Below are 17618 nucleotides of genomic sequence, written 5' to 3' on the forward strand. Positions count from 1 at the left end.
TTATGATCACAGTATCTTCTATGGAACATACTTCTCATCTTTGTCTTCTAAGACCTGCCAGCTTTCCTGAGATATAATTCATAGAACATACAATCCATTCATTTGAAGTGTATATTTCAGTAGTTTTTAAGAATTCTGTGCTTTGTGTAACTACCACTGTCACCAATTTAATGAATATTTTTATTACCCTAAAAAGTAATCATAAACCCTTTAGCAGTCAGTTTCTTTTACCTCTTACTACCCACTCCCACCTTCAGCCCTAACCCCAATCTTTCTTGTCTCTACAGACTTGCCTATTCTGGGTATTTCTTATAACTGGCACCATACAATATATGATCTTTTGTGACTGGCTTATTTTACTTAGCACAATATTTTCCATGTTGATCATTACTGTAGTTTGTAGCAGTACTTAATCTTTTCTGTGGCTGAATGATGTTCTGTTTCAGTAGTATAGCCAATTTTGTTTGTCCATTTCTCAGTCAATGAACGTTTGGATTTTCACTTTTTGGGGGGCAATTTTGAATAATACTCTTATAAATATTTGTGTACAATGTTTTGTGTGAACCATGTTTTCACTCGTGGGTATAACATAGGAGTGCAGTTGGTGGGTCAGATGCCAACTCTATGTTATTATGAACTGCTGGATTATTTTCTAAAGTGGTTGCACCATTTTACCTGTGGTTTATGAAGACTGCAGTCTTTCTGAATTATTTTTTAATATCTTTATTTTATTTTTTTATTATCTCTTTATTGGCCAGAAACAGCTGGAAATCGAGAGGGAAGGGGGTAACAGAGAGGGATAGAAACAGACACCGGCAACACTGCTTCACCACTTGCAAAGCTTTCCCCCTGCAGGCGGGGACCGAGGCTTGAACCTGGGTCCTTGTGTATTTTAACATGTGTGCTCAACCAGGTGCACCACCACCCAGCCTCATCTTTCTGAATTCTTTTTAATTTCTGACTTTTTTAAAAAATTTATTTATTTAAAAAAGGAGACATTAACAAAACCATAGGCTAGGAGAGGTACAACTCCACACAGTTCCCACCACCAGATCTCATATCCTATCCCCTCCCCTGATAGCTTTCCCACACTTTAACCCTCTGGGAGTATGGACCCAAGGTCATTGTGGGATGCAGAAGGTGAAAGAAGGTCTGGCTTCTATAGTTGCTTCCCGGCTGAACATGGGTGTTGACTGGTTGATCCATACTCGCAGCCTGTCCCTCTCTTTCCCTAGTAGGGCAGGGCTCTGGGGAAGCGGAGCTCCAGGATACATTGGTGGGGTCACCTCTCCAGGGAAGTCTGGTCGGCATCATGCTGGCATCTGAAACCTGGTGGCTGAAAAGAGAGTTAATATACAAAGCCAAACAAATTGTTGAACAATCTTTCTGAATTCTTACCAATAAGTGTAACTGTTTAGCATTTTTAGTCTAGTGAGTATGTAATTGTGGTTTTGATTTTCAGTTACCTGTTGGCTAATAATACTGAACATCATTTCACTTAGTCAATGTTCCTTAGACAAATGTGTATTCAGGTACTTGGCCCATTGAAAACATTTTTCAATGTGTTTTCATTATTGAGTTGTAAGAATTATTTGTTTTTTTTTTAATTTATTTCTTTATTGGGGAATTAATGTTTTTCATTCAACAGTAAATACAATAGTTTGTACATGCATAACATTCCCCAGTTTCCCATTTAACAATATAACCCCCACTATGTCATTTATCATCCTTCATGGACCTGTATTCTCCCCACCCACCCACCCCAGAGTCTTTTACTTGGGTGCAATACACCAATTCCATTTCAGGTTCTACTTGTGTTTTCTTTTCTGATCTTGTTTTTCAACTTCTGCCTGAGAGTGAGATCATCCTATACTCATCCTTCTGTTTCTGATTTATTTCACTCAACATGATTTTTTTCAAGGTCCATCCAAGATTGACTGAAAACAGTGAAGTCACCATTTTTTACAGCTGAGTAGTATTCCATTGTGTATATATACCACAACTTGCTCAGCCACTCATCTGTTGTTGGACACCTGGGTTGCTTCCAGGTTTTGGCTATTACAAATTGTGCTGCCAAGAACATATGTGTACACAGATCTTTTTGGATGGATGTGTTGGGTTCCTTAGGATATATCCCCAGGAGAGGAATTGCAGGGTCATAATGTACGTCCATTTCTAGCCTTCTGAGAGTTCTCCAGACTGTTTTCCACAGAGGCTGGACCAATTTACATTACCACCAGCAGAGCAAGAGGGTTCCTTTGACCCCACACCCTCTCCAGCATTTGCTGATGTTACCTTTTCTGATGTATGACATTCTCACAGGAGTGAGGTGATATCTCATTGTTGCATTTCTCTGACAATCAGAGACTTGGAGCATTTTTTCATGTGTTTCTTGGCCTTTTGGATCTCTTCTGTGGTGAATATTCTGTCCAAGTCCTCCCCCCATTTTTGGATGGGGTTATTTGTTGTCTTGTTGTTGAGTTTGACAAGCCCTTTATATATCTTGGTTATTAAACTCTTGTCTGATGTATGGTATGTAAAGATCTTCTCCCATTCTGTGAGGGGTCTCTTGGTTTGGGTAGTGGTTTCTTTTGCTGTGAAGAAGCTTTTTAATTTGATGTAGTCCCATAGGTTTATACTTGCCTTAGTCTTCTTTGTAATTGGATTCGTTTTACTGAAGATGTCTTTGAAATGTATGTGGAAAAGAGTTCTACCAATATTTTCCTCTAAGTATCTGATAGTTTGTGGTCTAACATCCAAGTCCTTGATCCACTTGGAATTTACTTTTGTATTTGGTGAAATACAGTGATTCAGTTTCATTCTTCTGCATACTTTAACCCATTGTTTCCAGCACCATTTGTTGAAGAGAGACTGCTTTCCCCATGTAATAGTCTGGGCCCTTTGTCAAAGATTAGATGTCCATAGGTGTGGGGCCTCATTTCTGGGCTCTCAATTCTATTCCACTGGTCAGTGTGTCTATTCATGTTCCAGTACCAAGCAGTTTTGATGACAATGGCCCTATAATACAGTTTGAAATCTGGGAGTGTGATGCCTCCAGTTCTGTTCTTTTTTCTCAAGATTGTTTTGGCAATTCTAGGTCTTTTCTGGTTCCAGATAAACATTTGTAGCATTTGTTCTATTCTCCTAAAAAAATGTGTTTGGATCTTGATGGGGATAGCATTAAATTTGTAGATGGCTCTGGGTAATATATTCATTTTGATGATGTTAATTCTACCAACTCATGAACATGGAATATCTTTCCACTTCTTTGTGTCTTTTTCAATTTCTTTGAGTAGTGACGCATAGTTTTCAGTATACAAGTCTTTCACTTCTTTGGTCAGGTTTACTCCTAGATATTTTATTGTTTTAGTTGCTATAGTAAAAGGAATTGATTTCTGGATTTCAATTTCTTCTAACTTAGTGTTTGCATGGAGGAATGCCACTGACTTTTGAATGTTAATTTTATAACCTGACACATTACTGTATTGCCTGATGATTTCCAAAGGCTTCTTGCTGTATTCCTTAGGTTTTTCTGTGTATACTATCATGTCATCTGCAAATAAGGAGAGTTTGACTTCTTCTCTTCCAATCTGTATCCCTTTAATTCCTTGCTCCTGCCTGATTGCTATGGCAAGAACTTCCAACACTATGTTAAATAGTAATGGTGATAGTGTCTAGTACCTGATCTGAGGGGAGATGCTTCCAGTTTTCACCATTGAGTATGATGTTCGCTGTAGGTTTGCTATATATAGACTCCACTATCTTCAGGAATTTTCCATCTATTCCCATTTTTTGTAGTGTTTTGATCATAAAGGGATGTTGTATTTTGTCAAAGGCTTTCTTTGCATCTATTGATATGACCATGTGGTTTTTGGTCTTGCTTTTGTTGATGTGGTGGATCACATTGATTGATTTACATATATTAAACCAACCTTGCATGCCTGGAATAAACCCCACTTGGTCATGATGAACAATCTTTTTGATATACTGCTGTATCCGGTTGGCTAGAATTTTGTTCAATATTTTCGCATCTATGTTCATCAGAGATATTGGTCTGTAGTTTTCTTTTTTGGTTGTGTCCCTGTCTGCTTTTGGTATCAGGGTGATGTTGGCTTCATAGAAGCTGGCAGGGAGTATTCCAGTGTCTTCCATCTTCTGGAAGACTTTTCAAAGTAGAGGTATTAGTTCTTCTTTGAAGGTTTTGTAGAATTCATTTGTAAAACCATCTGGTCCAGGACTTTTATTTTTGGGGAGATTTTTGATAACTGTTTCAATTTCATTAGCTGTGATGGGCCTGTTCATGTTATCCACTTCCTCTTTACTTAGTTTTGGAAGTTGGTAGGTATCTAGGAAATTGTCCATTTCTTCCAGGTTCTCTAGCTTGATGGCATAGGGTTGTTCATAGAAGCCTCTCATGATATGTTGAATTTCTGCGGTGTCTGTTGTGATATCTCCTCTTTCATTTACTATCCGATTTATTTGGGTCTTCTCCCTTTTTTTGTTTTGTGAGTCTGGCTAAAGGTTTGTCGATTTTGTTCAATGTTTCAAAGAACCAACATTTGCTTTCGTTGATCTTTTGCATGGTTTTCTTATTCTCAACGTTATTTATTTCTGCCCTAACTTTAGTGATTTCTGTCCTTCTGGGTGCTTTAGGGTTCCTTTGTTGTTCTTCTAGATCTTTAAGATGTGCAATCAGGCTGTTTATTTGTGCTTTTTCTTGTTTCCCAATGTGTGCTTGTATAGCTATGAACTTCCCTCTTAGGACTGCTTTAGCTGTGTCCCAAATATTTTGATAGCTTGTGTCTTCATTTTCATTGAACTCTCGAAATATTTTGATTTCTTCCTTGATTTCCTCTTTGACCCAGAAGCTGTTAAGAAGTGTACTGTTGAGCGTCCACATTTTGGCACTGTTACTAATCTTTTGTTGATTGTTAAGTGTTAGTTTAATTCCACTGTGGTTTGAGAAGATGCTTGGGATGATTTCAATGCTCTTAAATTTGCTGATGCTGTCTTTGTGGCCTAATATATGGTCTATCCTTGAGAATGACCCATGTGGATTTGAGTAAAATGTGTTTCAGTTTCTTGGGATGAATGACTTTGAAAATGTCCAAAAGTTCTAGTTTATCTGTCTCTTCATTTAACTCCCTTATGTCTTTATTGATTTTCTGCCTGGATGATCTGTCAGGTTGAGAGAGTGGGGTGTTGAAGTCCCCTACTATGATTGTGTTACTGTTAATATATTGCTGTAGCTCTTTCAGTAGACATTTGATGTATTTAGATGGCTTCTCATTGGGTGCATAGATGTTAATAATTGTTAAGTCCTCTTGATTGACTGATCCTCTGAGAATTAAGTGGTGTCCATTCCTATCTTTTTTAATCTTATCTATTTTAAAGTCTATCATGTCAGATATGAGAATAGCTGTTCCTGCCCTTTTTTGTGGGCCATTGGCTTGAATGATAGTTTTCTATCCTTTCACTTTAAGTCTGTGTTTGTCTTGTTGAGTTAGGTGGGTTTCCTGTAGACAGCATATTGTTGGGTTGTGCTTTCTGATCCATCTTCCTACTCTGTGTCTTTTAATAGGTGAATTCAGGCCACTGACATTTATTGATATCAAAGATCGAAGATATTTTAATGCCATTCTTGTAGAGTTTTAGAGTGTTTTGATATATGTCCTATTTGTGGTGGTCTGGTTGTTTATAGGAGACCTTTCAGAACTTCTCTCAGGGCAGGCTTGGTGATGGTTGCTTCCTTCAACTGTTGCTTGTCTGAGAAGGTTTTGATGCCTCCATCTAGTCTGAATAACAGTCTATCAGGATATAGTATTCTTGGCTGAAAGCCTTTCTCATTGAGCACTCAATATATATCTTGCCATTCTCTCTGGCCTGTAGTGTTTGTATGGAGAAGTCTGCTGCTAATCTTAGGGGTTTTCCTTTGTAGCTGACTCTTTTTTTTTTTCTTGCAGCCTTCAGGATGCTTTCTTTATCCTTATTCCTTTTCATTCTAAGTATGACATGTCTTGGTGTCTTTAGGTCTGGGTTAATTCTGTTTGGGACCCTCCGGGCTTCTTGAATCTTTATGTCTTTGATGTTGTCTAGACTAGAAAAGTTTCCGCTATTATGGCCTGGAAAATGCTTTCTTCCTCTCCTTCTCTTTCTTCCTCTGTTATGCCAATAATGCATATATTGTTTCTTTTGAAGTCATCCCATAGGACTCTGTTGTTGTTTTCAGCATCTCTTAATCTCTTTTTGAGATCTCTTACTTCTTTTTTAGTTGTCTCTAATTCATCCTCAATCTTGCTAATTCTGTCTTCAGCCTCATAGATTCTATTCTCTCTACCCTCTACTGTTTTCTGGAGTTCATCTATTTTGTTGCCCTGCTCTGATACTGTTTTAGCTTGTTCAGCTAGTTGCCTTCTTAGCTCAGTGATTTCAGCTTTCAGCTCTCTAATAACCATGAGATAATTAGTATTTTCTTCCATATTCTCATTTGTTGTTCCTGCATTTCTGATTACAATTTTTTCAGTTCTTTACTCACTCCTGTTATTATTTCCTTAGCTAATGTTTAGATGTTGAACTCGTTATTTTGTGCTTCATCCTCTGGAGGACTTTTAGCTGGACTCTTGTCCTGGTTCGTTTCTCCAATATTTTTTCTTGTTGTTTTAACCATTTTATATATTATGTTATGAGTTCCCTTTATCAGTAATTTTCAAATTATTGTTCACTATTGCCTGGATTGACTTGTGTCTAAGTAAGTTAATTAAAGGGTTCACAGTGGTGGAAGTTAACAGTTGTTTCAATCCCTGAGTTGGAGCTCAGTGGCTTAAAAGCCTTTTTTTTTTTTCTTCCCTGTAGGCTATGGGAGCCTGAGGGCTTTTAAACTATCAATAGGCTTCTTAGCTTAATCACTGACTCCTGACCAAGAGATAAAGCAGGGTGTGGCAGAGATAATCCAGTGGTTATGCAAAGAGACTTTCACAGCCCCTCAGCTATTCCACTGAGGTATAGGTCTTCTCCTGAGTTTCCTGGTTAGATCTCTGTCCCCTGGTGTCCCTCCCTGTCGCTGCTCCAGATTCTGAGGGTAGTAGCAATGGAGACTCAGAGTTGCACTTGGTGAGTCTCTGGGGAGTCGGCTCCTCCCTTAAGCTGACCCCTTGTTGGTGGAGCAGACTGGAGGTGGTGTCTCAACTGATAAACTGCTGAACTGTTAGCAGTCACTCAATCTCTCCTTAGGCTCCTCTCTCCTCTCTGTCACCAGCCACACGTGTTTGTACTCACTGGTGATTTACTGGGTTCCTGTGGTCATTCTAGTCCTGTCTTGTTTCGGTCCCGGGTGGTCTCCTTTGGTATTCCTAGTTGATCCAGGAGAGGAGAGGTGAGGAGAGGAGAGAAAGCAATCTGCTGCTCGTAGCTCCGCCTCCGGAAGTCTAAATCGAATTCTTTGCATATACTAAATATGAGTTCATTTTCAGATATGCAGTTCAGAGGGGTTTGCTACAGGTCTCTGCTTTCTTATCTTTTGTATGATTTGGGGGATTGTACCCAGGACCTCCCTTACTGATGCCCTCTACCACTGAGTCACCCCAGTCCAGTTGCTTTGTTTTTAAAGACATGTTTTTAGAGTGACACCAGAACATAACTCCACCACCCAATTAGCTTCTTTGAAGTTGTTAAATGCTGCTGAGGATTGAGTCCAGGGCCTCACACTTTGTCATCTCCTAGCCCTGCTTTTCACTTTTTTAGGTGGTATCCTTTTTTTTTTTTTAAATAATAAAATAGAAATACTGACAAGATCATAGAATAAGAGGGGCACAGTTCCCACCACCAAAACTGTATCTCATCCCTCCCCTGATAGCTTTCCTATTCTGTATCCCTCTGGGAGTATGGACCCAGGGTAGAAGGTGGAAGGTCTGGCTTCTGTAGTTGCTTCCCCGCTGAACATGTGTGTTGACAGGTCGATCCATACTCCTAGCTTGTCTCTCTCTTTCCCTAGTGGGGCAGTGCTCTGGGGAAGCTGGGCTCCAGGGCACATTGGTGGGGTCGTCTGCCCAGGGAAGTCTGATTGGCATCATGGTTACATCTGGAACCTGGTGGCTGAAAAAGAGTTAAGATACAAAGCAGAAGGAGTCGAGTGGTAGCGCAGTGGGTTAAGCGCAGGTGGTGCAAAGCGCAAGGACTGGCGTAAGTATCCTGGTTCGAGTCCCTAGCTCCCCACCTGCAGGGGGTTCACTTCACAAGTGGTGAAGCAGGTCTGCAGGTGTCTTTCTCTTTCCCTCTCTGTCTTCCCCTCCCCTCTCCATTTCTCTCTGTTCTATCCAACAACAATGACATCAATAACAACAACAAAAACTAAAACAATAAAACAACAAGGGTGACAAAAGTGAATAAATAAATATTTTTTTAAATCTTTTTTAAAAAAGGTATAAAGCAGAACAAACTGTTGACTAATCATGAGCCTAAAGGCTGAAATATTGCAGATGAAGATTTGGGGTCTTCGTTTTGGAAAAAGCTAGTAGGTCTATTTTAGGTATGTTCTAATAGGCCCATGACTTTACTAGTTTTTGCCTATGCCTTATTACTTCTGATATACAGGTTAACCCAAGTTATTGTTTGGGGAGATGATGTCATGGGTGGAAAAAGGGCTAGAAAACTGGATCAGGGAAGAGAGTAGCTCCCAATTATGGGAAAAGTGTATACATATTTTGTTGACTGTAAACCCCATCATTCTGATCTGGGGCCCATATTTTTTTTTTTTTGGGTGGGGGAAAATACAGAGAGAGAATCACTAGAGCCCTCTTCACAAGTTTATGTAATGCCAAGGATCAAACTCAGGCTCCCATGCATATAAAGCATGTATTCTATTGCTGAGTCACCTCCCAGACATCTTTCTTTAAAAATATTTATTTATTCCCTTTTGTTTATTCATTTATTCTCTTTTGTCCTCCCTGACATCTTAACACAATATATATTTTAACTAATTTAAAAATATTTTATTTGTGTGCTCATTTATTTATTGGATAGAAACAGAAATTGAGAGGGAAAGGGAAACAGAGGGAGACAGACAGGGACACCTGCAGCAGTTTCACCACGTGTGAAGCTTCCGGTCTGCAGATGGAGACTGGGTGGGGGCTTGAACACATTGTAACCTGTGCTCAAGCAGGTGCGACACCACTCAGCTCTGAGTGCAGTAAAATTTGAATCCCAACTTGCATATTTCCCTTTCTTATTAACTCTTTGGATTTGGTTTACTGCATAGACCTGCCTTCACTGCTGTTTTCTTCGTACCTAGAGTAATGGCATTATTTGTGGTCTGAAAGATTGCTAGCTAAGAACCACTGGGAAAATGGTAAGATAGAACAAATGCATGCAAATTGTTTTGTTAGTGTCCTAGGAAGTATCCTGTGGGATATGATGTTATACCACTATAAAATCGACTATTTTAGGGTGGTGAGTTATGATAATGTTAACTCATTTTGACTGAAGGGAGTCTTGATTAGTTCAATGGAGAATTGCAGGGGGTCAGGCAGTGGCAAGCCTGGTTAAATGCACACATTACAGTGCACAAGGACCCCATTTCATGCCCCTGGTCCCCACCTGTAGGGAGGAAGATTCATGAGTGGATAGGAGGAGAGAGAGAGAGAGAACCAGAGCATCACTCTGGTGCATGTACTGCCAGGGATTGAACTCAGGACCTCATGCTTGAGAGTCCAGTGCTTTATCCACTGTTCCATTTCCCAGACTATGTAGGTTTAGCTTTTTAAAATTTTCATTATGGGAGTAATTTCAGAGACATATTTACTCCATGTGGAGTAGACAGAGTTTTATATGAGAGAGGAACCACAGCACCATTCCATTCCATGTGACACCAAGGATCAAACCAGGAGCTTTGAACATTAAGTCCTGTGCTCTACTAGTTGAGTTAGGTGAGCTATTCCTCTGGTCCCTGGAAGTTATTTTCTTTTTTTTTTTTTCTTTTCTTTCTTTTTTTTTCTTTTCTTTTTTTTTTTCTGTCTCCAGGGCTTAGTGCCTGCACTACGAATCCACTGCTTCTGGAGGCTATTTTTTTTTCACTTTTGTTGTGTTATCGTTGTTGTAGTTATTATTGTTGTTATTGACATCATTGTTGTTGGATAGGACAGAGAAATGGAGAGAGGAGGGGGAGAGAAAGATAGACACCTGCAGACCTGCTTCACTGCCCGTGAAGCGACCCCTCCCTGCAGGTAGGGAGCTGGGGGCTCGAACTGGGATCCTTCCGCCAGTCCTTGCACTTTGAGCCATGTGCGCTTAACCCGCTGCGCTACTGCCCAAGCCCCCCCCTGGAAGTTATTTTCACCCTGCTAGTTTTCACTGGTACTTCAAAATTTTTAGCATTTCACAAAGTCTTACATGGGAGACCTAACAGATTCTACCCTGAAGGTTTCTGACTCCTAAGTTCCCAGGTGGGGCCCTGTGCTTTTGCATTTCTGGCAAGTTCTCAGGTGGTAGTAATACTGTTGACTTAGGAATCAATTTGGGCTCCATAGGTCTCTTTCATAAATTGATGCTACTGGAGACAGTTCTAGTCATTAAGAAGCCACCTCATTTACCAACGGTGATGCATTTATTAATATATAAGAATCATCAAATCACATCTATGTCCGAGTATCCTTTTTGTGAATGGAGAGTCAAGCACATACATTTCACCTGTGATCCTTGTTGAGCTTGTGATTAGCAGGACAGGATGGGGAAGCATAGTATTGTCAAACCTATACTGCACCAGTTACTGTTGTTCTTCGCTGTTACTCTCAAGTTTAAATGCTCTCTCTCTCTCTAGAGAGAGTGTAGGTAGGTTGCCTGTAATGTCCAGCTAAGCAGGCAGATACCTCACAAGTCTAGGGCAGTCAGGTTAGTTTTAAATCAAGGTTTTCTTTTTGTAATTGTTGTTGCCTGGGCTTCAACACTTTGGGCAGACTTTTTCAGATAAGAAGAAAGATACAGAGATAATCAGAAGGAGAGAAACATACCATGTCCCAGAAGCTTCCTCTAGTTCAAAGGGAACTGGGTTTGACCTTGGGTTGCACACATGACAAAGCAGGCACCCTCCTGGTGAGGGGTCTTGCTGACCCCATGCTGCTCTTGATAGCTGCTAAAATTGTGTCATCGGGTAAATCCATACAGACTTACACAAGAGCCATCTGGCCTAGGCTAGCCCACCTCTTTAATGATCCTAAGAGATTGGATAGAAATTAGGACAGCTCCCCCATAGGACCTTGCCCTCAACTTGGATCAACAACAGTAGAGAATGTTCCATCCTCCGAAGGGAGGCTGGGTAACATACTGTATGCTACACCTGAGGAAGATGGGTCCCTGAAATTGGGGCAGCTTGGAATGTTCCTACTCGTGACCACAGAATGTGAGCTCAGATCTACAGGGATGCAGAGGTCACATAGGTTCCTAAGCTGAATATGGGCCCCACATCAGATCAAACTGATGGGGTTTACAGTCAAAATTATTTATACCCCTTCCCCATTATTAGGGAGCTACTCTCCCCTGATCCAGCTTTCTGGTCCTTTTTCCAGCCATGACATCATCTCTCCAGACAATAACAAGGATCCACCTGCATATCAGGTTTCAGGCTCAGGGGAAAAAAAACTAGTATAGTCATGGGCCCTTTGGAATATAACTAAAATATGCCTACTAGCTATCTACAAAACGAAGACCCCCAACTCTTCATCTGCACTATTCCAGCCTTTAGGTTCCTGGTTAGTCAACAATTTGTTTGGCTTTGTATGTTAACTCTCTTTTCAGCCACCAAGTTCCAGATGCTAGCATGATTCCAAAACCAGACTTCCCTGGACAGACAACCCCACCAATGTGTCCTGGAGCCCCGATTCCCCAGAGCCCCGCCCCACTAGGGACAGAGAGAGACAGGCTGGGAATATGGATCAACCTGTCAATGCCCATGTTCAGTGGGGAAGCAATTACAGATGCCAGACCTTACACCTTCTGCACCCCATAATGACCCATGGGTCCATACTCCCAGAGGGATAAAAAATAGGGAAGCTGTCAGTGAAGGGGATGGGATACAGAGTTCTGGTGGTAGGAATTGTTTGGAGTTGTACCCCTCTTATCCTATGGTTTTGTCAGTGTTTCCTTTTTATAAATAAAAAAAAAAAGGAAAAGAAAAGAAATGAGGACAGCTATAGTATCCCCCCCCCCCCCCGCTTTTTCAACCAGAGTACTACTCAGCTCTGGCTTATGATGAGCTGGGGATTTAACTTGGGGCCTCAGAGCCTCAGGCATGAACAGTCTTTTGCAGAATTATGCTATCTCTGTATCCCTAGAGATGATTTTAGATATTACTGGTCATCTCGGAAAGTCCTGGAAGAAGACATATGAAAATATTGATAGTGGTAATTTCTGGTGCTGGGATTACAGTTGTTTTCCTATTTTCCTCCCTGTGGGGCATGGGAATAGGTCTGTTTGTAGTTATAAATGACTGTAGAGAACTCTGATTTCATTTGGCCTTAAAGGCCATAAAACAGCATCTTAGAAGGGTCAAAAGGTAAGTGATGGGAGTGCAGTTTGTTCTTGTCTGCTCCAGTGACCACAGATGAGATATTGAAACTGGATAAAAAGCTTATTGAGCTCACATTGGACAACAATAGCTCCTCCAGGAAGTGAAAAGAAGCTTTAGGCTTGTCCAACCAGACTTTACTGGCTTTAAGTAACTTTTAAAATTTATTATTTTTAGATGCATTTATTTATTTGTTTGTTTATTTATTTATTATTAAAAAGACCATAAGATAATAGAGGTACAGTGCCCACCACCAGAGTTCCATATCCCATCCCCTCCCTTAAAAGCTTCCCTATTCTTTATCCCTCTGGGTGTATGGACCTACGATCATTATGGGATGCAGAAGGTGGAAGGTCTGGCATCTGTAATTGCTTCTTCGCCGGACATGGGTGTTGGCAGGTCGATCCATACTCCCTACCTGTTTCTGTCTTTCCCTAGTGGAAACCTGGCTCTGGATAGTTGGTTGACACATTCATTTTTACAAGAGAGAAGGAGAGGAGGAGATTGTGTGTGCATATGGAACAAAGAAACTAGAGCACTGCTCAGCTCTTGCCAGGGATTGAACCTGGGGCTGGCCTCTAAGGTCTCGGACATTATTGTTACTGCCTTTCATCTTGCACCATGAATGCCGGATTCCCAAAAGTCTGAGTATTGAGTGGACCAGCATGATGCTTAATTCCAATCTGAGTTTTTGTCCGACTTGCCAATGAAAGGCAAGCCCTATTCTGAGTTGTCATTGGTGGACACCCTCAGAAAGATTTGACAGGAGGCTGGTGACATAGTCAAAGCAGTGTCTTGATTTGATCCAGAGTGAAAGATGCTTAGCTTAAAAAAGGCTTTCTTCTGAAAGAAGGTTTTAGAGTCCTGTTAAAGAGCACTTGCTTTGTTTTGTATAAGAGGAACACTGTTTTGTGAATGCACCATGCACACCACACCGGTACAACTTGTATTACATACACCATGCTTTGTGGGCTAATCCCTCAGTATTCCATCAAGGAAAATGGAAGGACATCTGAGCATGCTCCATGAGCCCCCAGGCATACTGTCCTAGAGAGAGCCAGCCATCCCACCCAACCTCAGGTTCTTCATTGATTGGTTGAAGGAGAGCTAAAACATGGAGGAAATTGGAATCAGCTGGCAGCTTCCTTTTTTGAGGATTTTTAAGCAGGTTGCATGAAGATGGGATAATGTCTTAAAAACCAAGAATTAGGGGAGTCGGGCAGTAGCACAGTGAGCTAAGTGCCCTTGGTGCAAAGCGCAAGGACCAGCTTAAGGATCCTGGTTCAATTCCACGGCTCCCCACCTGCAGGGGAATTGCTTCACAGGTGGTGAAGCAGGTCTTCAGGTGTCTATCTTTCTCTCTCCCTCTCTGTCTTCCCCTCCTCTCTCCATTTCTCTCTATCCTGTTTAACAACAATGACATCAATAACTACAACAACAATGAAAAACAACAAGGGCAACAAAAGGAACAATAAATAAATAAAAATAAAAACAAAACAATTGTAGGAGAGCTGCAGATCATGATGAATAATCTCTTTCATATGGATTTCACATCATTGCCAAGCACTGCCATTTGTATTGCTGAACTTGAAAGGGCTCTATGAAGTAGCTGTAGGAAAGATGATTTCCATTTCAAGTCCCATTCTATATATGGGGTAACTAAGGCCAGTGAAGATAGGTCACTTGCACAAGGTCACATAGCTGGTCAGTGGCAGATGTGGGACTCAAGCTTATGTCCTTACTTTTTTTTGGTGCTAGTACTGAATCTACCTCATCATGGAAAATGCCATGAAAAATCAGAAGGGAAGGTATACAGTTAGGGTGAATGTGGATATGGGGCAGGGGAAGTATAGAAAGCAGGAAATACAACAGTGGCAGAGTGGCCTGGGAAGTGGCATAGTGGATAAAGCTTCTACCTTGAAAGCATGAGGTCCTGAGTTCAGCCCCTGGCACCACATTTGTCAGAATGATGCTCTGATTCCTTTGATAAATTAAAATGAATGTTGACGCTTGCTGGAACTTCTGGGGAATGGTTGCTTCTCTACTATTCTGCAAGCTACCGGATCTTTTCTTGAACCATATGGAGTGATGGTGCGAGGTCTAGAACAGGTACAACCATTTTGTAAATGTGAGAGGAGACCTGACAAGGGATTCCGTTGTGAATGAGGGCAATTTTGTGAAAGGCGACCAATGACCAACCCTGTGGGAGGCAGAGTAAAACACAAGAGGGAAATACAGAACCTTGCTGGTATCATTTAAGCCACTGGTTCAGGTTACATTCCTGAAGCCAGTCACACCTGGATTTTAGTCATGGGAACCAAAACATTCTCTATATGAGTTTCAGCAGGTTTGAGTGGTAGCATAGTTCCCACATAACAGATCACAGCCCAAAACTTGTCATTTCTCCTTCTTTATTTATTTGTTTTTTAAAGATTTTATTTATTTATTAATGAGAAAAAGAAAGAATCAGACATCATTCTGGTACATGTGCTGTTGGGGATTGAAAATCATGCTTGAGCGTCTAAAGCTGTATTCACTGTGCCACCTCCCAGAACACTCTCCCTCTTTATTTATATCCCAGAAAGGTATGGGAAAAACATTTTTTCTTCAGAGGAATTTCTGGTTGGTAATGTATGCTGGACAGCCATAGGTAGTCACTTGATTCATCACCAAAAATCCACCTTCTGTTGGTTCCCTTGCAACTAGAGATTATAACAACAACAACAAAACAAACAAGCAAACAAAGCCATTTCTTAGTCTCTTTTGAGTGTCCCTTTATGCATAAACCTTATTATGCTTTTACATATTCACCTGTGGTCCAGTTCAATGACCTATTAGTCTCTTAAGAACTCTGGCCTCTCATTCTCCCTTGAGCTAGTTACTGGCCATACGTAGATGGAGATTTCTGCTCTGTATTTTTTATACAAGACCTGGCAACCTGAATTCTAATTAAAAGTATTCTACTTCTCTGGACCTATTGGCTCTGCATGCTTTATGTGTACATGGGCTTGAACAAGCTAAGAATCATTTTGATTAAAAAGTGCAGGGAGCAGGGGCATCCTGGGGAAACAGTTCAGAGAAAGCAGCCTCCCTGGAGAACAGAGTGGCATAAAGATGGGCAGAAAAGACATCCTGGGGGAGGCAAAGCCAAGACAGTGACTTGGAGACAACACCTGGGCCACCAGGTTCCAGATTCTACCATGATGCCAACTGGACTTCCCTGGGCAGACGGCCCCACCATGGTGTCCTGGAGCCCCACTTCCCCAGAGCCCTGCCCCACTAGGGAAAAAGAGAGACAGGCTGGGAGTATGGATCGACCTGCCAATGCCCATGTTCAGCAGGGAAGCAATTACAGAAGCCAGACCTTCCACCTTCTGCCTCTCATAATGACCCTGGGTCCATACTCCCAGAGGGATAAAGAATAGGAAAGCTATCAGGAGAAGGGAGGGGATATGGAGTTCTGGTGGTGGGGATTGTGTGGAATTGTACCCCTCTTATCCTATGGTTTTGTCAGTGTTTCCTTTTTTACAAATAAAATTTTAAAAAAAGAAAAGAAAAGACATCCAGGGCTTTGGGAGAACAGCAGAGAACAACCCACACAGCATCCCCACAACTCTTTATATTAGACAGGGAAACAGGCACGGAGAGTGTAAAATCGTTTATACAGCTGTTAAGTGACAGAGAGGGGAGGCTTTTGGCTTCCAACACGTCCTGAGTGAGGAAAGCAGGATATACAGCACATTCACCCACACCGTCTCTGAGGTGCTCTGCAGGTAGCAGGCACCTGTGGGCGGAATGGCCAGTGAAACCAATGCTCTAAGTCGCCTCCCCTCCCCATTGCAGGTTGCTGTCCCCAACCTCAGCGAGGCCGTGCAGGATGCGGACCTGCTGGTGTTTGTCATTCCCCACCAGTTCATCCACAGAATCTGTGATGAGATCACTGGCAGAGTGCCCAAGAAAGCTCTGGGGATCACCCTGATTAAGGTAACCTGTATGCAGACTGTCGGGATAAGGCATCATTGACCAGCTTCACTTTTATTGGTTGAAGGTAGAAAACTGAAGGGGTGGGCAGTCGGGTGGTAGTGCAGCGGGTTAAGGGCATATGCCAAAAAGCACAAAGACCAGCGCAAGGATCCTGGTTCGATCCCCTGGCTCCCCACCCTGAGGGTGGTCACTTTACAAGTGGTGAAGCGGGTCAGCAGGTGTCTTATCTTTCTCTCCCCCCTCAGTCTTCCCCATCTTTCCTGATTTCTATCTGTCCTATCCAACAACAACAGCAATAATAATAATAATGATAACAACAACAACAATAAACAACAAGGTCAACAAAAGGGAAAAATGACCTCTAGGAGCAGTGGGTTCATAGTGCAGGCACCAAACCCCACCGATAACCCTGGAGGAAAAAAAACTGAAGGGGGAAGTTGTTGTGTCTGCTCTTTGGGGTTTTGCTTGATTTACTTTTGTGATGCCTGGAAAATAATTCAAAAAGCACACACTGGGAGCTTAGCATAGCTCAGATGGGGGCAGGGGTAGCTGCTTCCCCTGGTGAGCCTTGGGCTTCCCCAGTGAGCCTTGCTGTCATAGAGAACTTTCCACCCAGTGCCTGGATCCCAGCCTGCAGTGGAACCGCTAGAGGTTTGCATTTTGCATTTGCAGGGAAAGTGGGCATCACTAGTTTCCATTCCTGGATATACTTCAAAGAGTTAGTTTTTAAGCAGAAGTCTATCAGTGACCTCTAAAGTTTAGAGACAGAATTCAGGAAGATAGACTTAAATGTGTGTATGGAGGAGTCTCCTTGTATTTATTTTAACCTCTTAACTGGTTTAAATTTATGAATATGGGTCATAAGCCTGAGCCACTAGCATCAGCAGAACCTGTAACCTTGTTGTCAATAGAAATCATAAATATTTTCACTTCACATGCATACACACATATATTTAACTGTTCATGTAACATATATGTCAAATCACTGCCTGTTTTTGAAAGCCAATAAATGGGATGGTACTTTACACTTTTCACATCACTTTAGAATGGCTTCACTTATCTCATGGTATTATTATCTCTA

At 41.6% G+C, this 17618-nt stretch overlaps 1 protein-coding gene across 2 annotated transcripts in view; it reads left to right on the forward strand.

Moving 5' to 3' along the window:
* GPD1L (glycerol-3-phosphate dehydrogenase 1 like) overlaps positions 1 to 17618 on the forward strand; it is a 76202-nt gene that overhangs the window by 19567 nt on the left and 39017 nt on the right. For both annotated transcript variants that reach the window (XM_007524047.3, XM_060180488.1), the window contains exon 3: positions 16397 to 16537. In XM_007524047.3, the coding sequence (XP_007524109.1) occupies positions 16397 to 16537 (141 nt within the window). The remainder of the gene's footprint in view (positions 1 to 16396; positions 16538 to 17618) is intronic.

The sequence above is a fragment of the Erinaceus europaeus genome, chromosome 21 (genome assembly GCF_950295315.1).
Source record: "Erinaceus europaeus chromosome 21, mEriEur2.1, whole genome shotgun sequence".
Taxonomy (NCBI): domain Eukaryota; kingdom Metazoa; phylum Chordata; class Mammalia; order Eulipotyphla; family Erinaceidae; genus Erinaceus; species Erinaceus europaeus.